The sequence below is a fragment of the Miniopterus schreibersii genome (genome assembly GCF_964146895.1).
Source record: "Miniopterus schreibersii genome assembly, chromosome: 6".
NCBI classification, from domain to species: domain Eukaryota; kingdom Metazoa; phylum Chordata; class Mammalia; order Chiroptera; family Miniopteridae; genus Miniopterus; species Miniopterus schreibersii.
Window position 1 is genome coordinate 65549201 of NC_138107.1, and position 24878 is coordinate 65574078.

General features: G+C 39.3%; 1 protein-coding gene across 2 annotated transcripts in view; it reads left to right on the forward strand.

The window, feature by feature from the left end:
- The window catches only part of NKAIN2 (sodium/potassium transporting ATPase interacting 2), a gene marked incomplete at its 3' end in the record, with an annotated part of 758467 nt that overhangs the window by 632340 nt on the left and 101249 nt on the right, over positions 1-24878 (forward strand). For both annotated transcript variants that reach the window (XM_081140145.1, XM_081140146.1), the window contains exon 4: positions 300-500. In XM_081140145.1, coding sequence (XP_080996271.1) covers positions 300-500 — 201 coding nt within the window. The remainder of the gene's footprint in view (positions 1-299; positions 501-24878) is intronic.

Genomic DNA, 24878 nt, shown 5'->3' on the forward strand with positions numbered 1-24878 from the left:
ACAAGTCCTAAGAGATAAGGACTCTTCAGTTTTACAATTAATGTAAGTCATTGATAATTTTACTAATAAAAATTTTTATTTATATTGTTATAGTCAGGTAAACCTCATAAGTAGAATCCATAGATACACAATCTTCAGGGATAATGGATAGTTTTACTTTAGATGCCTTTTTTCTACCTGTAAAATACAGTAAGAGGCCGGGGGAGTCACATTTCCAAATGGGAAACTCAGAACAAGTCAGTCCAAATAAGCTAACATTTATAAAGTAATTCTCATCCTTATAAATTGCCTTCTTGCAGGAAACAGACCTTATCCTGACTTTTAATATTTCAATGCACCGATCTTGGTGGATGGAGAATGGACCAGGATGTACGGTGACATCAGTGACACCTGCCCCAGACTGGGCCCCAGAAGACCATCGCTACATCACGGTCTCAGGGTGTTTTCTGGAGTACCAGTACATAGAAGTGGCTCACAGTTCCCTGCAGATTGTCCTCGCAGTAAGTGTTGACAGCCAATCGCTCTTTTTAGTGCTTCTGGAACTGTTTTATTTCTGGGCAGTCTCGGTACACACAAATGGACTATGCAGGTAACATGTGGCTATTTACTTTTTCCTAATTAATGCCATTTTTAATAGGTGTTTTGAGGTTAAGCCTTGCCCTGAACTGAGTGTGCTGATTCTTTTCAGCAATGACTCAATAAACCTTGGTATCTTCAGCATATTACATAAGAAATGCAGCCAGTTAAGGTTTGATTATTTGGCTTTTGGTAGATTTTTCCAGAGATTCTGAAGGGAAGATCGGAGAGTTTTCACTACTAACACGCTGCAGTCCCCAAGATTATAAGATTTCCATAGCTATCCTTCCCCTCACCCGTGCTGCTTTCTGTGTGTATGCTGGGCCTGAGACTCCTTCTCCATGTGCCCTATCTTCCCCTTCCTAGATTTCCCCCAAGTACCATCCATCACCTTTTATCCCTGCCCCCCTTCAAAACAATTCCGCTTTGCTATGGATTCTAGTTTTAGGACAATCTGCCCACATTTTTCACAGTATTATACTGATAAAGAACTCCCCTAAGTCCTTCGTATTTGTGTAACATACTTGTGTAACGTATTTGTAGAACATATTTGTATAATACATGCCTATGTTATATAAAACATTATTTTACACTGTATCACTATGACAAAGAGGTAAGATAAATAACATATCTCTTTCTCAGGAAAACCTATTACTAAGGTTAAATGAATAATTAAATGGGCTTTATAAAGTTAAGGCAACTTTATTATACATGTCTTCATTTATTTATTATAGACCTATATGTGCCCATCCACATATATTTTTCTAAGACTCCATGTAGATCTGCAATTAATGTGCATAATCTTAAAATTGTTAACAGCAAATAATGCAAGTAGGATATACGTTTTACATTTTTCTTCATGAATTGCTTTGGGAATGATATTATCTCACAATTCTTAATTAACAAGACATAGGTTCTGGGTAGAATGGCACCAATTAGTTCACACAAATTTTTTTTGGAATTTAAAAAACACGTGAGCATGTGTGTATTTAATTAACTCATATATATAACTGATCCAATTATATAGCCAATATGTCTATTAGATATTTTAAAATATGTTTTTATTGATTTTAGAGAGGAAGGGAGAGGGAGAGATAGAAACATTGATGAGAGAGAAACATCATAATTGGCTGCCTCCTGCATTCCCCTTTGTGGGGAGAGAGCCCACAACCCAGGCATGTGCCCTGACTGGGAGTCAAACCCTCAAGATGCATGGGTGCATGGGTCATCAGTCAACCAGTGAGACACACTGGCCAGGCAGATTATTAGATTTTTTTAAATGAGGAATATACATACACAATACACATATATTTTCATTTATATATGTTTTATTATATATATATTACAATAGGCTAAGTATGCTGTGCTAGTAAACACTTTCCAAATCTCTGTGACTAGAAACCACAAAAGTTTATTCTTCTGAATCAGCAGGAAATTCTACTACTGTTGTCACTAAAGAAACGAGGTGGTAGAGCAGCCACCATCTGAGTCATCATGGGTTGCCATGCCAGAGAGCAAAGATAGATCTGAAGCAAAAAGATGCTCCTCCATGGGAGGAGAAGCTCATTGCTCACAGTTCATTGTCCAGAAGTAGTCACGTAGGCCTACCCAATCACAAAAGGGCCAGAAAGAAGGGAGAACTGTACATATTTAGAAACCAGCATAAATCGTTTCTATGATATTTGAAAGTAGCTAAAGTGCTGAGTGATCTTTCTCAAAATGTCCAAACTGAGACACTTCTTAATAAACAAACCTTTCTATAATATGTTTAAACTCTAAAATTGTTCATTTTGATTATCTTGAATTTGATTATCTAGTTAAATTTGATGGGATGGAAGTAGTCATTTTATTACTTAAAATCCATTCAGAAGCCGGCCGCGCGTGACTCAGCGGTTGAGCGTCGACCTGGGATCCAGGTGGTCGGGGTTCGATTCCCGGTCAGGGCACATGCCCGGGTTGTGGGCTCGATCAGTGACTCTCTCATCATTGATGTTTCTATCTCTCTCTCTCCCCCTCCTTTCCTCTCTCTGAAATCAATAAAGATATATTTTTTTTAAAAATCCATTCATATGAAGTACTCATTCTCACATGGGATAAGTAAAGTATTTCTGGTTTTAGTGGACAGATAAAACATCTTCATATATATGTTGGAGGGAGGTTGTACATAAAATATTCCTTCTATTGGAACTTCCTTTTGTACTGTACCCAAACATATTGGAAAGCTTCTATCTATGTGTCAAGGATGCTATAAAGATAGAGTTTATATGCATGGGTAGTTATATTTTAGAGAATTAGTTGAAATAATGTGTGTATGTATAATTCACAGATTTATTAAACCCCACGTAAAAATTTGGCAGACATGTAATTTTCTAAAAAATACATTTGGACATGGAAGTATATGTTGAGGTTTATATACTGCCCAAAGAAAAATTATTTTTACATAAGTAACCATCTGTACAGGCAAAGTGGCTACAGTACAAAGAAGATGGTTGGAGCGTCCCTGAGAGCAGATGTAACTGATATTTCAAGCTCCTGGCTCTGAATTCTGTCTGCATTGCCCCCAGCTGAGTGGAGAAATGGTTTGAACAAGCTATCACAGGATGTGGCATTTTTACCTCTCCCCTTCCCACCTCTTCTTCTGTCCAGGGGGCACCTTTTGCAATGCCAACTTGCATCACCAAAGAGTAATTTAGTAACGGTGTGCCCAGGCCAATTGCTTGGAGAAGTTTCAACATCCTTTCTGCCTTTGGCCTTGCTTTTGTCTAGTCAGCCTTGGGCTGAAAGTATCTGTTGTGCAGAAAACTTAGCAAATCTTAATTCGTTTTCGAATGCAAATCAAAATTGGGCTTATCTTGAACAATTTACTTCACCTAGTTAATGGAAGCCTTTCAACTACAGTTTCCTGTACTCATGCTGATCACTCTGCTGTCATGATTAAGAACTGAAACAGGGTCTTGAATCTGCTCCTTCCATTTTTGTGTTACCCAAATCATCCCCCTGACAATCTAATGCTCAGTCCAGTCCAGTCCAGTGGACACTACCTGAGTGTGTGGCCTCTGCTGGCATCCAGAGAAACAAATGACCTTGAGGATGTCAGTCAAAAATGGGGTGAGGTTCCTAAGGATTCAAGCCAGGTGCAAATAGGCACTTTTCAGGGATGTGATAGACAGAAAATACAGTTTGTGTATTTTTGTGGCATAACCCTGGCTTATTAGGGCATCCTGCTGTTTGGAAAGTCAGCTCCTCTCGCTCTTCTCATTGTTTACCCCAGTCTTTGAACCTGCTCTCTCTTCCAGGATATCTGGCTTACATCTGCTTTCATAAACTGCTGCTCTTCCAGCACTGCTCTTGATTAACTCCAAACCTCTCTAGCTCTTTTTCTCCACCTTCACTAAGCCTTTCTTTCACAGGCTCCTGACCCCTGGCATGCCTGTCACCCCGTTGTTCAGTTTTCTGCCAATCAACTCCGAGCTGGTTTTGAAATTAGCATTCACAAAGCCCACATTTGCATTGCACATACATAAGATATTTCTTATCTGCAGCCAAAGGAAGAGGAGTTGTCCGTATAATTGGGAAGGTGGGCTGCTAATCACACCGCTTCCAGCCCAGAAAGGACTGCCAGAACCCCTAATGACGAGCCAGGTGCGAGAGTGTGAACTCTCCCCCCTCCAGCAGCATTTTCCCCTAGTTAGCATCAGATAGCACATTCAAAAGGAATGCAGGTGTGCACAGTTTTAATAAAACCAAAAATAAAAATAACCCACACATAAAATAGATCAAATAAATATGTATGGGGAGACTAGGAGGAAATCAACTAGAGAGATGGTGTTGTGCACCCTAAAAAAATTAAGCCGATTTCTTCAAGCATGTGGTTGGAACTGCATGGTTTACAAAACGTGTTCACAGGAATTAATTTTTTTAAAAATATATCTCTATTGGTTTTAGGGAGAAGGGAAGGGAGAGGGAGAGAGAGAGATAGAAACATCAATGATGAGAGAGTCATCATTGATCGGCTGCCTCCTGCACGCCCCTGACTGGGGATCGAGCCCGCAACCCAGGCATGTGCCCTGACCGGGAATCGAACCTCAGCCTCTCGGATCCTAGGTCGATGCTCAACCGCTGAGCCATGCCCTGCCCAGCAGGAATTAAATTCTTTAACGTGTAACAGTGCTGTGAGGGCAGAACAGGTTAACAGCCTTCCCCACGATTCCTTAGCTAGTAAATAGGGAAGGATGCACATGCTGACCTGTTTTTCTCTGGCACTGAGAATAGGAAATATTGTGGTAAAAATTTTTGAAGATAAAATATGTACCGTCAAATGGATGGAGTCACAGATGTTTCCAATTATTTCAAGTTACTGATAAATATTTGCCATTTGGCTTGCTAAGACTTGCCAAGAATACCATTGGTGAAGAAGTCTTCAGAACTGTGACTGCCTTTGTCCAAGTGGATTTGGGGTTGTGTTGGGAATGGTGCGCAAATACTTCTGTGGGTGTGGCTGATGTGTATGGTGTGGGTGAGAGTGAATGGCCTCATTGCTCATACTGCACGGGACTCCTTCAATCTGGAAATGCTTATTCACAAAGATCGGATTATCAAAGATTTGGGTCCTGATTTTCATGTGGCTTAGGATATTGCTATTAAAGTAGTAAATAGTAAGTCGATGCTATGAACTTGCATCTTTCTAAAGCGGTAAGTGGGGAAATGGTATGAGCTGGTACCCAGCTACTGCTCCATTCTGAAGTGGCATGGTTGTCATATGGATACTCTTTGAATCAAAAAAACTAAGATTTCTCTTTTTTTCCTTTATTTTATTTTATTGTTTTTCCATCACCATTTATCCCCTCCCTGCCCTCTTCCTCCTCCACCCATGCCCCTCCTGCTGTTGTTCATATCCATGAGTTCTCTTTCTTTTGTGCTCAATCCCTTCACCCCCCCCAACACCCCCCCCTCCCCAAGCTAAGACAGATTTCTTAAAAAACAAAGTAAATTTGATTTGGTTGATTTGTTTCACCACTGAAAAATGATTTAGCCATTTAATTTATCTTACTGGCTTTCCAGTTTTTTTATAAACTAAATTAGCTCTATCTGCAGCTATACAGTTTGATAAAAATATACTCAAAGCACATGATTTTATAAAAATTAACAAAAATATTATGTTAACAAATATATTGAAATTAAATTATATTTCAATATTCCCAGCACGATTTATATAAATCAGATCAATCTAGATGCCTTTAAGAGAAAAAGTTAGGGGCATAATTAATGGTTGTTGATTATGTCTTGGTAGTGGTTTTGGTATATTTCCCAGATATTGCTGTTGTAAATTGGGCAATTTTCAATTCTTTGCTTTAGTTAAAGTTGAAGAAAAATCTAATAGATCTGTCAGTTAGTATATTATTTGAAATATTATTTAGATAATTATATAAATTGTGGCACCCAAATTAGAAGTTGTAGGAGTTATGCGACGCCATTGTAAAAAAAAGTCTCTGATAATTCTATATAACAAGATTTTCCTGTGCTTAAGCCTAAAAAAAAAAAAAAAAAAAATAGAATTTATGCTGAACTCTGCCTCAGTCTAGTACTAATGAAAAATGCATTTCAAAAACATTTTATTTTTGTACCTAATGATTTTGATCAACATCTGTAATAGGCTATGTTGTTTTGATCAATTGTATGAAATCATAATTGTGACAACCCAAATAATAACATTTTTATTTTCTCACCAAAAAAAAGATAAATATGTGAGGTGATGGATGTGTTAATTGACTAGATGGTGGAATCCTTTCACAATCCGTCAATTTCAAATGTACACAGTTTACAAGTGAAATTTTAAAAATTATTTCAGGGAGTAGAAATGCTTAAAGACCACTACTCTAAAATCAATGGTCCTAATGCTGGCTTAGAATAGAAATTAATTGCTTTTTTAAAGGATTGCCATAAACATGACCTATTTCTGGAATTTTTATCTCCTTAGGCCTAAATAAGGTGGGTGCAATTTTCAAAATTTTCACCAGAAATATTAATGTTTTCTCTTTTTTAAAACTACCAATCTCTCTGTTATCCTGAATTACTCGCAAGCACATAGTGTTTGGTCAGGAAGGTGATGCTATAATACCAAAAATGGTACCACGGCTCTGGTTGCTCTATCAGCTCCTCTCTGGGCCCAGCCAATCACATAACTGGCCTGTCATCAAACCCTGAATCTGTGTTTCTATACTGTGTCTACTGTATCTCCACACTAAAGAGTCAGGTAGTTTAGAGCTGGAACTGAAAACTGAGTCTTCTGATGCCTAGTTCAGTGTCCAGACTGTACAATTCTCTTCTTAGGACAAAACTACTTTCTGCCTGTGATGGAAATGGACAGAGTGACAAGCATCGACTTCTTTACTAGCTCCTGTGATGGTCCAGTAGCTTTACTGCTCGGCTTCAAATCTTGTACACACTGCACCAGCTCTAGTTTTCCTGGGTACTGAAATACACAGGCATACTTGTCGAAAGGTAGTAACCGAGCCTATGAAATAAATGGGACTTGTCTTTCCGTAACGTCAGAATAGTTCATATAAATATTCACAAAAGTATGGGAAGAAGAACCAAATTGTGAACAGGGGATTTTTCCAATGACAAAGGTACTGAAATAGGGACGATGCAGATGGAAAATAGAAACAGGAAAGGGTATTTCTTGGCACAGTTGAGTACTGCAAAAGATATGAACAGCGTTCCACAGGCTAATTTTAGAACTCCAACTGGATTTATCTCTGAATAGTGAGAAATGATCACGGCCCATTGGTACTTCTAAAACGGGCACGTGTTTAACTTTACAGCCATTCCCAGTTCCTCTAGACAATGACAAAATACCCTGATGTCTTAGCTACAGATGTCAATCAACTTTAGATAAAAGTAAAGCCTGAACAATCAGTTATCATGTCCTTCAGTTTATTTGGCTTTGTTCCTGAAATGTGCCCTTATAAATCGGTGAATATTTCTGTGAGTTCATGAACAAGTAAGCAGAGTGCGAGAACTTGAACAACCTCTAAAGACAAATTAAGTCAGAAAAAATTATTTTTGCCTTTAATGTTCTCTGGAATTCCCTACATGCAAATTCAGAAATATAAGTCAAAATATTCACAGTCGGGGAGTAACAATCCTTAAATCTTACACTCAGCTGTATAATAAACTATTTTGTAATTATGAACTAAATGAGATAATGTTTAAGAAATTGCCTTGAAAACAATAAAGGTAGTATTATTCATTTTCTTCTTAACTCAATTTCTTCTGCTCATTGAGAATACTTTTTTTTTCAGGCTAACTCACAGTGATGTGCAAAAATGAACCAAATCCTACTAAGTCTACTTACTCTCCGATAGAACTGTGATTCTTAGAGTCAGTGAGAAACTGTTTAGTGTGCCAACACACTAGCCTACACAGGGGAAGTTTATCCCATATCAACCATTATCCATCACTGTGCAATAGCTGCTTATGTATATGCAGTGTTTAAAGTGCTTGCTTGCCCCCAAAGCATAATATCACTTGATCTATGAGAATGCCTGGAAACATCATGGGGTAAAAATACCAATACATTTAAGGTGGTAGTGAGGATTATAGGCTACAACAAATCAACAATAATTAGTTTTTTTTTAATAATGAGATTTAAATTGAAATTATCTGCATAGAGTATTGTGCAGTGAACCATGTACAATTCCACTTCTTATATTTAATTTTATAATTATGAATTTGTTTCAGAATAAAATAGTAAAGTATAGTAAATCATAAATTATGTCAGAAAGAAAGAAATCATATATATGTATATATATACTAAAATAGAGTATAAAACATAAGCTCTTGGCTTTGAGCAAAAGTTTACCATCTTCCTTTTTAATACATAATATCTTATATTTGGGGATAACTTTTCAGTCATGATCAATCATTATGATAATTTTTTTTTTACATTTCACATACTTTTCTTTATATGCACAACTGGTAAAAAAACTAGTAAGACCGTGACACAGTCACCGGGTGTCATGTTACTCCTCAGAACACATCAGTCACTCCTTGTTATTTTTATTAGGCAAGTGTGTATATTTTCTGTAAATTATTTCACTTGTAAGCAGAACTGGTGAGGTTTCTTTCTCTCTCTGTCTCTCTGTGTAGGCTGCTCCCTGGGCCTGGTCACAATATGCCACCACAGTGGGAGCAAATCACCTCCCTCTTGGGCTGGGGGCCAAGCTTCATTGTAGGGACCACCAACCAGGATTTCTGCTCGCAGCTGCTTAACCTCTTGCTCCCAGCTTTCCCTGCGCAGGTTCTTCACTCTCTCTCTTGGCAAAGTAATCAGGATGCACACATTACCTTCTCAAAAGCATGGCGCCACCTCAGCACCCTCAGGAACTTTGTAATCCTCCTCTCTCATAGAAGGTGCCCCTGGGAAGGCCAGGGGAGATGTATGGCTGAGGATGCTGATGATGCCAGGATTCTTCCCCCACCTCCCTACACAGCTGGTGACCTTCACCATGTCCTTCCATCCTTATGGCCTTCAAACCCAGCTCTCATCAAACAAGCAGAGCACCGCTCTTTGTCCCTGTGGATGCACCATGCCTCCAGGTGGCACAGCGCTTGCTTCTAAGGCCCCAGCACCTCCTGCTGGTGGGTCAGGCAGGCCCCCTGTGCAGGAAACGCCAGGACAGCCCCCCGCCCTCAGCTGCCACTGGGGCTCCCGGGAATCGGACTGCCCATGATACAAAATCTAGGAAACAAGTCTTTGTTGACAATTGTCTTTTTCTAGGAACTTCTAAACACAGTGATAGTTATATAATAATGGTAGGATGCGTTAGCGTTTAATTGCAAGGTATTCTCAAAGGAAGGTTGTAAAGATGATTTATAATGACAGCTATAATATGAGGGATAATATATTGCTTAACATGTTATACTTGAGTGAAAAAGAATTACTACAATATGGGCAAATATACTTAAGCTAAATAGTGTTTACACAGTAGAAGAAGAGCCATCTGTAATATTCTTTCTGTACCTTTTGCTTGTACCAATTCTATAAACCGGATTTTTAACTACTATTCTCAACCCAGACATTCTTCTGCAAAACTGGTCCACATCCCTAGTTTTCATCATTCCCTTGCCTATTTCTGTCCATGTGGCATCGTGGCTCTGCCCTTTACTCTCCTGACCTTTAACCTCATTCCCACACACAGGTAAATTCCTCTCCAGCAGTGACCCTGAGAGTCAAAGCTACATCACCTTACCCTCATATGTTTATCACTTATGACCTTCTCTGAATACAGTATTATATTTTATTTTACTTAAATGAGTCAGCTATTTGTCACATGATTATTTGGGTTAATGCTAATTGCAAATATGGCTCCAAAGTCAAGGGCTGAGTTAGAGATTGTCATAGATCCAAGGATATTTGGGGTTTATGTCTTTTTTTCATTCTGAAATGTCTGCATTACTCTACTCTCCTTATTGATCCTCAATCTCTCCACCTTGCAAGTCTGATCTGCTTATCAGCAACTTTAGAAATACAAAGTGTTCCATTTACCTCTTACTACCCGGTGTCTTCCAGTCATTCATCTTCCCTTTTCCTATGCCTTTTCCATACTTTATTGATTTCTTGATCATAAAATTATGGATAGGTTTTCTCTTTTTAAAATTTCTATATTTTACAAATAATATTTGTGTAGTTTCATGTCATCCTAGCTATCCTAGTAGTCACATCCATGTTTAGGTTGATTTAGTCCTAATAATCTATGTAGGTTACAATGAAAATCCATTTTAAGAGAAATTACGCTGCAAGATATAGAAAATGCCCATATCAGTGATTTAATAGTCGTTCACAGATTTATTTCAGCAATGTGCTTATTTCACAAATTTAAGGAAGTCTATGTTGCTTACAAATTAACAGATTAGGGAAATGTTGTTAAAGGAAGCTGAATTCTGGGAAGATGGTAAAGGAGTGGTCAGAACTAAGTGAGAAAATGTGTTTGGCCACTCCTTAATCGTTGTCCTTCAATTATAAGTCTGAGATCTGAATTGGAATGACATAGTCATGTGGTACCCACACTTCTTTGCTACAAAGTTACGGTCTTAAAAACTTAGGGTGCCTGTGGTACTTCATCTGGAACTACGTTGGAGAAACCATATCACAGAAGTGGGATGGATTTATCTCCTGGCAAAATATCATGACTATATAGAATAGGATACCCATAACTTATTGCCCAAATAGCATATGAAGTAATGGGTCATAATTGCTATCTTCTAATGCATTCAGGAGCTTCATCAGAAGCTGGATTTAGGGTGACTAACAGTCCTGAGCAAACCCAGATGGCTGGTCATTCTACATGTTCTTGAAATTCTATTTCTTTCCTTGTAGATGAAACTGAGCCATATGCAGAATATACCATTCCTTCAGTTATTAACCCTGCACACATGTCTCATTTATATGGAATTAACACACAGACTTGTGCCCATAGAGAATGTTAATTTCCTTTTCTTATTTCAAGTCATCTCTTATTGGGCTCTGTATTGCAGGTCAAGGAGCTCTCCTCAGACCTACTGCTCCTGGGAGAGAGGCCAAATTGGAATGAAACAAAGCCAGACTAATCATTCAGTTAAAAAATACAATCAGTGATTCAGTTAAATCTGATAGACACCATCACTTACCCGTGGGTGAAAGTTTTCATTTTTTAAACGGTAGTTTAAGGTTATATTGATTCAACCTAAACATTCAAATTTAAAAACAATTTTATTTCTCCACAGTGTTTAACTGCTTGGAGCTAGAAATAGCTTTGCATTCATTCAGTCACTAAACAAATATTTGCTCTCATGGAATTTACATTCTTATGAGAAGATATACACATATATAGTGTACTCCACACCTGTTCTACTGCAGAATAAAGGGAGACAAGCTAAAAGAGCCACTGGAAGGTGGCTCTGATAGGTAACTTTTGAGCTGCCTTCCGAGTGTAGTGAGAGCTGGGCCATGTAAATATTTGGGAAAAAAGAACATTCTAGGTAGTGGATAAGTAAGGGCAGTGAGCTCTACTCGTGAGGGTGTGTCTGCAGCTCTGACCCTGTGTAATATTGTCACCAGGCTGCAGTCAGTAAATACAGGTCACCATTCTCAAAAGTAAGGCAGCTTGCCTTCTGCCTTCAGTCCAATTAAATTGTCCTCTTTCTTCAAAATTCTCAACGCTTCCCTTCAGAATCTGGTCACTCTTCCCACTCTTTATTTCCCGCATTTGAATCAGCCTTAAGTTTATTTTTTAAACTTTTTGAATTCACTTTGCCATATTCCATTTATCTGTTTCGTCCGCCTGTCATGCCAGATGGTGAGCTTACCACTCGCTTCCTCAAGCCTCTGCCTGCCTGTCCCCTCCGCCACTGTCACGAAGAGCAGCGTTCCCGTTTCTGAAGGTCGAAACCATGACATCATCTTCCCTCTTTTGGTGCCATGTCTCCTCCCATCTTAACAATCCAAATGCATTTCTGTGGCACTAAATTTTAGAGAAACATTACTTATTTGCTGGCCAGAAGCCAAAATTTTTCAAGGTTTTTCTAGAAAATTTCTCCAAGTGTTACATCTTACTTATTCATATATCTGGTTATAAAATCCATCACAATCTCAGTGAAGCTAAGTAAGGTTTTTACAGTAAACAACGCCTTACCAAAGGTTGATTGGCATGACGCACTATCATTGGTAATCCCCCTGGGTACCAATTAGTTCATCCAAACCTTGAAATTTGGGGGTGTGTTTTCTTCAAGGTTCATTCAATGAGAAAAGTCGAGAATAATAATAATGAAAATATAATTTGGTATATCATTATTTTAACTATAGTCTATAGAACATTTTCACACATAGTTACTGTGTTGTATTCAACAACTCTGTGAGTTGAACAGAGTTCACTGAGGGCCCTGCTGGTTTGGCTGCAAAATTATTTGATCATTTATAAAGTTAAAAATTTTTAAAAATCATTGAAAGCGCCATTTAAATTTATCTGCATCAACATTTACCTGAGATTAATCTTCACTTTTATTTTCGTTTTGTGACCCATTTTGGATTCTTTCTCCTTTCCAATCCCATATGCTTACAGATGTTTATCTCCAGAGAAGCATAATGATTCTCCCAACAAAGGCAGTTCGTTGCGTGGCTTTGCCTTTGCTGAAACCCAGGCAGAGGCTCTGATGACAGATAGTCTGCTTGTCAGCTTTGCCTCATGAATCCCAAGAAAATGGAACTTATCGGGAGCTGAGCCTCCAGCACTAGCTGTGCCTCTCATTTGGGCCATTTCCTGCTGCGGTTGGCGGAGGTCTTCGTCTTCCATCATTTCGTTCACTGACACAGAGAGAAGGGAGCTGTTGCACTTTTAGGTACCACTCTGCAGACTGCTATATTGCAAAATAAACAAACAATATATTTTTAGGGCACCACCTGCAGCAAGCAGCTGTACCAAACAGAGCAGAACCACGAAGGATGTGATTTGTTCCATTTAACATGAAGCCTTGAGGTTTGAGAAGAGAGGGAGGAGAAGGTTCTATGTATACAGCCCACACATCCGCAATTTAAACTGAAGTTGATTTTCTTTTTTGGATTGGAATTGAGGTATCATTATATCTCTCCTCCTTTCCCACCCCACAACCTCTGACTGAAAACAATTCTATTATTGGGGTTATAACTGTTAACTGAGAAAATCATTTTTCTCTGCCAATAAACTTCCTTTTCCATTCAAGGGCAATTTTCTCTCATAGCAACCTATACTTAAATGCCAACATCTGCTATATCTAAGCTGCATATAAAATGGTGTCTGGCATTTACATGATGCCAATGACATGATTAGAGAAGCTCATATACTTGGCTTACATAGAATTTTCTTCTTATCTTATAGCTCTCATCTATTTCGGTCTGATTCAGGATCTGTCTGCCTCTCTAAATGTGCCACCCAAGTCCAAAATACTCTGAAAGCTGAACTTGTAGCTCTTATTCAGATTGACAGTCACTTCTTGCATTAACTCCTACCTATCCAGATACTAAAGATGTGTAACATCATGATAAAATTCCACTGTATCTGCATTTTCTGAGTACCTAGAATTGTGAGGCCAATATGAGGGATATTTCAAGTACTTGCTTTTTTCCCTTAGATTTAAAAATCTCATTCTCTTAATGGCTATTGATTCTGACCTCACAAACCAAAGTCACCATTTCATTATGCGTTCCTCTAGGTGAGCTGGGATACATATAATTAAATTATAGATGACTCTGGAGGTGATTCAAGTCATCACAAATTGAGGTCATTTTAAGTACAGAGAGGGACATTTACCTTTAATATTCCATTGGCCACCAAGAATGATACAATATTTTGCTTTTCCTGACAATGAACATTTTTTTAAAAGAGAGAAAACTTTTAAATATTTAAGAGGTATACTAGAATGTCATTCTTAATGCCTGTACCACTGACTAGATTTTTAGTCTGAAGGAGGAAAGTTCTTTGACCATCTTTTTTACTTCATTAACACTTTTTGGTGGGACTTTTGCTCTCAGACTCAGAGATGAGATGCAGGAATTACAGATCTGCAATGATGCATACCTCCAGCTAATAAAGGAAATCAAAGCCTTTGAGCCAGGAAGCCAAGTTTCCTCTATTACTTTTACCTTCATCATTAAGATGGTGGTTTCTAAGAATATTGAGCACAAAATAAATTCCTGCCAAAGTAGTCTCTAGGAGTATTGAATGTGAGAATTGCTTTCATCTCTTTCACCTTTATAATATTTTAAAAGAAATTTTCTGGAAAAAAGTTTCTAGACTAGGTTTTGCTAAGTTATATCTGTTTCTTACTCCTTGTCGATCAATCAAGTGTCTACTTGATAACTATGGGACAGTGCTTTTTAACTGTATGTCACTGAAATTTTGGAAGAAGGAAGGGGAATTTCTTTAGTTCCAAAGAACAAAAGAGGACCTTTCATTCGGAGCACCATGTTCCAAAACATGAGACCTTTAGATTGACCTTTAGTGATTAATTATAGTATACCGAATATTCCTCAGGACTCTCTTGGAAATATTAAAAGAAAAGAGAGAGTAAGTCTTTGACCTTGGGGCTTAGTGAGTGTGGAATGTGGGAGACAACTGAATGAGGTGGGTGTAACTGGATAGTGAATGAAGTTAAAAAGAAAGTGGGTGGCAAAGGAGAGGATTGACCATTTCCAATGATTGAAACTGGGTGTAAAGGGTACAGAGACCAACAGTAGGCATCTTCTCTAAGCCTCAGTTTCCTCATCTCCCATAGGCATAACAATAGTATCTACCTCACTTTTTGTATGTGGTAAAAACATAACATGAAATCAACATTCTTGACAGCCTTTTAATTGTACAACACAATATTTTTAACTATATGTACATGTTTGTACTACAAATCTCCGGAACTCTTTCATTTGCTTGACTGAAAGTCTATATCTACTCAACAGCAACTTCTGGTTTCTCCCTCCCCCGAGCCCTTGGCAACACCCTTCTTCTTTCTGCTTCTATAAGTGTGATTGTATTACATACCTCAAATAAGGGAAATCAATCAGCATTCGTCTTTTTGTGACTGGCTTATTCATATCACTTAGCATAATGTCCTAAAGGTTTATTCATGTTGTCACATGTGACAGGGTTTTCTTTTTTTTAAGGGTGAATAATATTCTACAGTATGTATATATCTTATTTTCTTAATCCATACATCTGTCAATGGGCATTTATGCTGTTTTCATCTCTTGACTTTTGTGGACATAGAATGGCAAACATATTTTAGAAATCCTGTCTTAAATTATTTAGAGTAAATAGCCAGGAATGGGATTTCTGGATTACATGGATTCATTAGTTCTATTTTTGATTAATCGAGAAACTTTCATACTGCTTTCTTTCCATTATGGCTGTACCATTTTACATTTTTAATGACAGGACACAGGACTCCAATTTATCTACCTCCTTACTAATACTTGATTTTTAAAATATATATATATCTTTATGGATTTCAGAGAGAGGAAGAGAGAGGGAGAGAGAGAAGCATCATTGATGAAAGACTCATTGATCGGCCGCCTCCTGCACCCCCCCCACCAGGGATCAAGCCTGAGCTCCGGGCGTGTGCCCTGACCGGGAATCAAACCGAGATCTCCTGGACCGTAGGTGGATGCTCAACTGCTGGGCCACGCCAGCCGGGCAACACCACTTGATTTTTTTAAATTTACTTTTTTTTTTTATAATAGGCATACTGAAAGTTAAGAGATGATATCTTATTCTGGTTTTAATTTGTATTTCCTTGATGATTAGTGACATTGAGCATTTTTCCATATTCCTGTCAGTCATTTTTACATCTTCAAATAAATGCCTGTTCAAATCTTTTACTCATTTTTAATTGTCTTGTTAGTTTTCTTGCTCTTGAGTTGTAGGTGCTCCCTCTGTACTTTAGAAATTAATCCTTTATCAGATATAGGGTTTGCAAATATTTTCTCCCATTATGTAAGTTGCTTTTTTACTCTGTTGATTGTTTCCTTTGTTGTGCAGAAGCTTTTTCATGTTATATAGTCTCATTTGTCTATTTTTGCTTTTGTGGCCTGTGTTTTGGTACCATTTCCAAGAAATCATGCCAAGACCAATGTTATAAAGTGTTTCCCCTATTTTTTTTTCTGTGTTTCTTGTAATTCTCTCCTTCTAAACACCTTCACCTATAAACAGGTGAGAAACCAGAAATAGAAATAAAGGCTAGAGAGATCATTGAAATTCAGACTTTGTATCATGAGCACCAGTGAAGCAGATACTCTTACAGGAAAGAGAAACTAGTGAAAGAAAGGAACAGAGGCAGGAGGATAATGACAGGAAAGGCAAGAGAAATGCCAGAGAAATGCAAAGAGGAGCGCAAACACCAGAAAAGAATGTAAGATGCATGTCCCTCCAAGAAGCTAAGATTTACTTCAAATTCCAGATACATATACATAATCAGTGACAATGATATGTAATCAGTGATACACCTAAATGGAATGGTGAACAGATTCCAAGAACAAATTATTATGAAATAGCTAATCATTAAAGAGCCAGAGAGCTATGATGACTACTATCATTGAAGAGCCAGATACGTAATATCTGAGTCCAGTACTAGTATTCATAATACCAGTATCCTGTACAGGTTGAAAAACATTATAGTCATAAATAAGAAAACTTCAAAAAGGCTATTTGAAAGACACACTGACACCATACACTTGAAAGTGGTCACCATATTAATTTGTTTATGATTTAGATCTATAAAAGGATCACAATGTTTGACTAAGGGGCATAAACAGTAAAAATCTTTTATTAGCTAAAATTTTCACTTTTGGATTATGTGACATGAAGTTCTTATAATAGAGGCCAATATCTCTTTAAAACTCATAACCATAGGATATTATTATGTCAACTCAGTATTAAGTCTTGAGAAGAGTCATGTAAGCAAAATAGTATTTAAAGTCACTGCAGTCCAGAGAGAAAAATACTCTCAATACCTGTGATAAAATACCAACAAAATTTGCTGACTTAGATAAGATTTTTCTTCCTGATATACATTTTAAGGGAGGTATAAATAATGTTCTGTAATATATATTCCAACTTAAAATCATGACCATCAGAATCATGAACTGAATAAAACAATGTTTTTCTTAAAAATGTTAGGAGGCGAGGTTAATGCAATCTCCCCAATCGAAGCGGCTCCCACAGAGCTATCCTGTCAAGGTTCCAAAGTTGTAGGCGGTGATAAGTTTTGACTGTGCCACCAGCATATGTCAGGATACATTTTCAACTCTAAGTAAAGAGAATACACACTGTTCTCTGATCGAGATCAGGCTTGCTTTCCCACCCACCCTCTTCTTCAAACACGTTTTGGAACAAACATAAGCAAATACTTGACAGGTGAAATATTACCTGTGCCATTCATTGAAAGAGAATGAACCATAAGTCGGAAGTGTTAATTCACTACTGCAGTCACATCCCATTAGCAGGAAAAAAGGCTCACATGTTCCCATCCCTTTAATGTAGACACAGAGAACAGGAACCTCTGTTCCTGGGGGCGACGAGAGAGCTCCAGATACTTCAGTGTGGGCCCGATGGGGACTTTTTAATGAGCCTTCTCTACCTCGCCGTGTGCTTCCTATTGGCTGTGTTTAACTAACTTCTCTTTATCAGACTTGAATCCCTTTGTTATTTCTGTGCTGCCCCCATGGCGTTATCTCCTCCGCTCAGAGAAGCTGCTTCCTGGCACAGAGTTGACTGGAAGAAGGGAGCTTGGCAATGCGTCTGCGGGCAGATTCCACCTGAAAGGCTCAGGGAGACGGGGACCCCTGTGGAGGAGCCTGTGGGGCTGAGCGGCAGCACATCGCAATCAGCCTCGGGGGCGGGTGCCTGACCAGCGTGCACACACTGAATCCATCCCCTCCTGCTTTAAGCACATGAAGAGCCAACACCAGCCTCTGCTCACTCACTCTAGCACACGCACTAGCTTCAAAAGCAGGCACAGAAGGGGCCGCTGTTCATTCACAGCAGGCGGGAAAAGTCGCTATGCAGAGAGATACGACCTGGGGCTTGGCAGTAAACGGTGAAGCCCAGTGGCTCTGGCTAGTGTACATGGGATTCTGAGACTCCTGTGGGAAGTCTGGGCTCCCTGTAATCTGGTAAAAACCACTGCCTTTTTAAAGGACAATGGGTTCTTTACAGGTGAGTTCATGCTAGAAACCAGTAAGTTTCAAAACAAAACAAAAATAAAGCCGAACAAATTAGGAGTGGGCATTTATAGCATAAAATATTTCCCTCTCTTGAGTATTCAACTTAAGGTTTGTTTCCTGGGTGATGTAAAGTGATTCAGCATATGAATAAAGTTTCAGGAATGTACCAATTTCATAAAATTGGTTACACCTGCAATCTGATATCATCAAAGGCAATAAGAAAATAACTGTATCTCAGCTTGAAATTTTGTTTGCATGAATCTGTTGAAAAGATTTTACATTTTTAAACCTATAAAACAGCAGTCAGCAGCCTAACTGCTTGTAGTGAAGATTCCTTAGCACTGGGTTTCTCAAAGTGTGGTCCCGGGACCAGGAGCCTCAGGGGCATCTGGGAACCTGTTACAGATGCATATTTTCAGGCCCCACCCCAGACTCCTCAATCAGAAAGTTTGTGATGGGGCCCAGCAATCTGTTCTTAACAACTCTTCCAGATGATTCTGATGCACACTAAAGTTTCACAACCACTGTCTTAACTAGCAAAAGTAAAATTTTGATAACAGCTCCCATCAAATATTATTTTAAAATATTTGGGGAGAGGGTGAATAAAGAAATTTTATAAATCAAATAAAGAACCCATTAAAGAGAATCCAGAATGCAAATCTGGCATATTTAATCATTGTAATAGGTTTTCTTCAGCCAAGGGGATGAAAATATAAGTCCCTTAGTCTAATACATAAGGTTCTTCACAGTATATTCTGATCAATGTATCCAGCCTCCTTCATTAGCCAGCCAGTCATTTAACCAATATTTACTAAGCTGCTGCCACATTTGGACACAAGTAACTAAACAGAGGAAGACAAATAATGGAATCCAACTGCCATAACCCCAAAGGACAGAAGATCCAGCTCCATGGGTCCCACTCTCTGTTCTTTGGTGATTGTGAAACTTGAACAAGCTTCATATTCTAAAGCATTGTTCCACTTCCCCTCTTTCTTCTCCATCAAGCAGATTCTTAACCATGCTTCCTAGAAGAGTCAGCTCAAACAGTCCAGTCTTTCCTGACTCTCAGATAAGGTTGGTTACTGGTTGCTTCTGGGCTCTTACAGAAATGTATTTTCTTTTTTTTTTTTTTGTTCGTTTGCTTTTTTCCTGCACTTACCGCATGGTATTGAAATTCATCTGTTTATAGGTTTTCGATAGACTAGTTTGGGGGCTTCTGAAGATGAGAAACTGGCAAAGTAAATAAACAGCTAAATACTTGGGATATTTCTCCTATGTCACACAAGTGACTTGAAATAAACAGGTAGAAGGCTCCTATGGAGACTTGAGAAGCGTATAAGCTCTGCCTGTTTTAGTCCCTGAGAAGTGAAGGATTTTAATTTACACACAAAAAGGTAGAGAGTCATTATAATTAATAGTAAAAGATACATTAAATGTGAAATGTGACTGTTTAATGCAGTGATTTCTCAAAGTTTGATCCATTTGTCATTGTTCAAAACTGAACACTAAAAAAATGGCCAACCACATTATAATATAGGGTGTCCCAAAAGATGTACACACACACTTTGAATAATTATAAAGGAAGTGTTTATTAAAAATACATTTCATTTCCAAAATTGAGCTGTCAGCTGTTAAAGCGTGTATACATTTTGGGGGACACCCTCTATGTGAGATTGTTGGCAAGAAGTTATGCAAAACAAATGATCCTAGTCATGACACAAGCTTAGATCATAGGAACTGGAAGCTGTCCTAGAGAATTTTCTGGTCAGCCCACTATGAAAGTGAGGTGACTTCAAAAAGGATTCTTTAAAAAATGAGAAGCCAAAGTAGGGAGAGCAAAACCAAAACAGAGATGCTGTAAAGAATTACTAGATCCTTGACCAAAGAAACTAGAAACTGGTACAGGAGGTAAGACATGCATGATTCTACATTTGTACGCTTCTGTGTAAGTTTGAGTGCGTGTCCCTCAGCCGTACCATTGCCTCAGGCCTTTTTAACCTTAAGAGAACATTTTTCCCGGCCCCTCTTCTCCAGTTTGGCTCCTCTCACCTATTCTTTTCCTAAAGGGCGTCTCAGGTGGAGCCTTCCTCCCTGTTGCCACCACTGGTGTCCCCTGGCATCTCCCCTGGGTGGGCATAACAGCTGTCCCCATGAACATACCCACTGCGCCGTGTCCCTCTTCTGTTACGTTGTTCTGTATGCACTTACTCTTCCTTCTGAGCGTTGTGTTCGTGTTGTCACATGACTTCCTTTGGCCTGTCATTTCATAATCAACTATTTAAGACCCCTGCTCATTCCCCCATCCTGCTCTCCCAGCTTCTCACTGTGTCTGGAGTAGGTTTTTAACATGATTTGATGGAAGGAAGGAAGGAAGGAAGGAAGGAAGGAAGGAAGGAAGGAAGGAAGGAAGGAAGGAGGGAGGGAGGGAGGGAGGGAGGGAGGGAGGGAGGGAGGGAGGGAGGGAGGGAGGGAGGGAGGGAAAAAGAATACAAGAAAAGCAGCAGGTTAAGCTGTAACTTTTTATAATTCTCTTTAAATTCCCACCTTTCCAAATTTCACTATAAAAAACATTACTTTTATTCCAAACATGGAATTAAGTTTGTCTTTACCTCCGTATTTTCTTGTGCTACATTCAGATTGTTCAAAAATCCGGGATCCCTTCTACCCAAAGGTCTCTAGAAATCACCTCTCCATCCCCGCTGACCAGATGGTGATCTCTGCACCCATCACTACACTGCTGGACACTTCAGCTCCATTTCCACTTAACCTCGCTGCTCTCAACCCATCTCCTTTCCAATCAGCACACAACACTGCTGCCAAAACCAGCATTATTGCCTGCCAGCTCCCTAAACTCTGGGTTTGCTCCCTGCCACTCCTGTGTAAAATTCAAATTCTTCACAACTGATTTTTCCAGTCCTTCAGGTACTCGGGCAAGCTAAAATCCACGGTCTCTTATGTTGTTTCCACCTTCGTCCCTTATCTTCAGGTTGTATAGCCACTGGTTCCTGTGTCAATTCACAGCTTTGCATTTCTCTCTTCTGCGTTACCCAAGCCTACCTTTCATGTCTGCCCCTGTAGGAAATTCACCCCGACCAAACAAGGATGGGGAAAAGTCAGACTCCCAGCATTATCCAGAGAAAAGTGTGACCTATTTGTCTGTTCAACTCCGAGACATTGACCCCATTGGTAACAGGTGAGCCTCCCTCAGGCCGCCTCCTCATATAGCACAGCAGGCACAGTCAAGAGACACACAACAGAAAAACGCACATGCTAACAAATTCAAGTGCTTTATAGTTTCTCTGAATATAGGTCTTTAAGGAGGCGGATCAGTGCTTCTAATCTCTTCCCTGTGTCTGACGTACTGTGATTGCCTCGAAGTCACCTGGTGATCAAAATACAGTTAGTTATATTCTGATACTTAATGGTACAGCATAAAAATCTGGAACGTGATGTTTGGATAAAACTGAGTATTTAGCTATCATTCATTAAAGGGACATAAAACCACTGTTATAAAATGTGCTATACATTTACTAATACATTTTGCCTCTCTTTAAATACATTTTGCCTTAACTTGTATTGTGATGAGTAAGTTATAATTCACCAATGCAGCAAAGAAGTAATGTTCCACACTAGTATTTCTTTCAATATTCTCTTGAAGCATAAAAGTAGGGTGGAAGGAATAAACAGAAATATCTTTGCTATTTTTCTCAGAGCTTTATATAAAAGACTTCAAGGTTTGTAGATGACACAGTAATCACTGAGTTACAACGTTCCTATTGTCCTGTGGTGCTGTTTGCCCCTCTCCCACACCATAGCCTAAAAATAAGCATAAAGCTAAGTGAGGTAAGTGAGCACTGAAATAATTTTTTAAAACTAAGGTGGTTATTTTTCTCATAGAAACTAAGATTTTTTATGATTATTATGGAGACTCTTGGTATCCCACATGCTATAATTACTTACTATGAAAAAGTCAGTTATGTGGTGCAGGCTCCAGTAGTCACACAGGATAAACTATGGGTTTGATATGGGAACCGTGTTGTTTTATGGTTTCAGTACCCAGCCTATTTGTTGGAGCCATCAGTATTATTTGAACTCATTACAATGGGCGGCCCATGTCACAGTGCAGATGTTAGGGACCCATGATCTAGGCTGTACTCTACACTAGTGTATACTTCAGTTCTCGCAAGTTACATTCTTAGAAAAGCGTCCACTTGGAAGTCTTCTAAGTCGGGACAGCATCATTTCGTATACAGATTTCCTGCCCTCAGGAGTATATTCCAAGTTGAAGACAAATACATATTGCAAGGTGATGTGATAAGTAGTAGTATAGGAAAAAAGCCAAAGTAATAGGGGAACTCAGATAAGGAACACCTAACCCACCAGGGGAGATTGGGAAAGCAGGGGTGGAGATGAGGTACCCTGGCTCAGTCTTTTTTTTTTTTAATATATCTTTATTGATTTCAGAGAGAGGAAGGGGGAGGGGGAGAGAGAGAAACATCAATGATGAGAGTGTCATTGATCAGCTGCGTCCTGCACACCCCTCACTGGGGATGGGGCCCGAAACCCGGGCGTGTGCCCTGACCGGGAATCGAACCTCAATCTCCTGGATCCTAGGTCAATGATCAACCGCTGAGCCCCCCCCCCAGGGACCCCTGGCTGTTCTTGGAGGGGAGGAGTCATCTAGGAGCAGCAGGTGAAGGGGAGGAGGGAAGGGCAGACGTTTGTGTGGCTGGAGGACACAAAGGGGCCCAGAGCTGGGTGTGGACCCATGAGCCCACCATGCCTTATAACCCCATGTCTAAGGACTTGTGGGGACAGGACCTTAAGAATCAAGGGGACCTAGTATGAGAAATAAAGTCACCAAGTTGCATCTGTTTCAGTCCTACCTACTTTGTTTGTAAACTGTAAGAAAAATAAAGGTCCTTTTTTTTTTTAATCCTCACCACCCCCCCCCCAAGGATATTTTTTCTATTGCTTTTTCAGACAGAGTGGAGGAACAGAGAGAGGGTGAGAGAGAGAGAGAAGCATTGATGGGAGAGATGCATTAATGGGCTGCCTCCGGCACATGGCCGGGATCGAGCCTGCAACTAAGGAATATGCTCTTGGCCGGAATCGAACCTGGGACCCTTCAGTTCATGGGCCAACGCTCTAGCCACTGAGCCAAGCTGGCTAGGGCAAGGTACATTTTTAAAACAATTCTAAAACATTTTTTTAAAAAGAGAAAGCAGGTACTATTCCATAAAATCAGTAACCCAAAGCCATTACCATAAAGGCGTCTCACACACCCCATTCCATTAAGTGTTTCAGGCATTTGCCTAAAAGCACCTCTGTTTGCATATACGAACACTTAATATAGAGTATGTAGTTAAACGGGTATGTGTGTGTATGGATACATCTTTATTGAGCATTATCTTTAGCAAAAAATAATGGAGTGTTTTGCACCCCGGCATCCAGGATTCTGCTGTCCTGGCACATATGGTCAGGCACTCCAGGCAGCATTCTGTCCTGTCCAGTAAGTGCTCCCCCATCCCTGTCAACTGCGTCAATGGCTTAGGCAGTGCTGCTTACCAATTGGAATTGGCAATGTTAAATTAGCACCAGCAGATGACTAGACTTTTGCCCGGTGAACTTCATGTTCCCTGTTGAATGCGTTCATTGTTGCTGTTCCTGCTTTGGAACATGACTTCCCTAGAAAGCATTTCTTCATTCGCCTCTGTGCTGGAAACACAACAGCTTGGAGCCAGCAGCTGCTCTTGAACAAAGCAGGTAGAGAGGCAAGAAAGGCTGCTGAAGCCGTAACAATAAGCACATCATGACATAATTACAGTAAATCTCCAGAGTGACCCGCGCACATTTAATGCCATATGGTTATTTTTGGTGCTGGAAATGTGTAGACAGAGCCATAGTCTGTAGACAGAGCCACTTTCCACAGCATTCCTGCTAGCATGAAATTGATTTTTTATATCCAGAAAATTAACATGAATATTTATTGACAGAAGTGAAGACTATATTTGTACAGTCAGCTAAGTGTTCCAGTAGATTTAATTAAAATATTTGAATTTTGCCTTACCTAAAATATATGGATAGGTTTAAAGAAAATTTGTATTTTCTTTGTGTGTGTGGAGTTGTTTTGTTTTGTAATACTTTTATAATATGCAATATATGCCATTCAACCTCCTCTCCCCCCACCCCCCAATTTTTTGGACACTGTTTCTTCAGGGGTGCATGGAAGGACTGTTTTCTGTTTCTCTTAATGCTTTTATTTGACTTTGACCAGGTTAATAGGATTTACTGCTACTATAGCTTGCCCAGGAAAAATAGACTATCAATATGGACAACACCTTATCTTCTATCAGGAATTAATAGATTGTCCTCTCTGTCCCTGCTTCTGAAAATAATTTATTCTGCAGAAGATTTAGCTACATACACATGTCAAAGCCCCAGCCTCCTCAACTCGCTGAGGGGCTTCTTGGGGCAAGTATAGTCTTACCTGGATAATGGAATGAATCTCAGATAAATGTAAATATGCCATCATTCTCTTGCAAATATTTTTGATGCAGTCACACTTATTCAC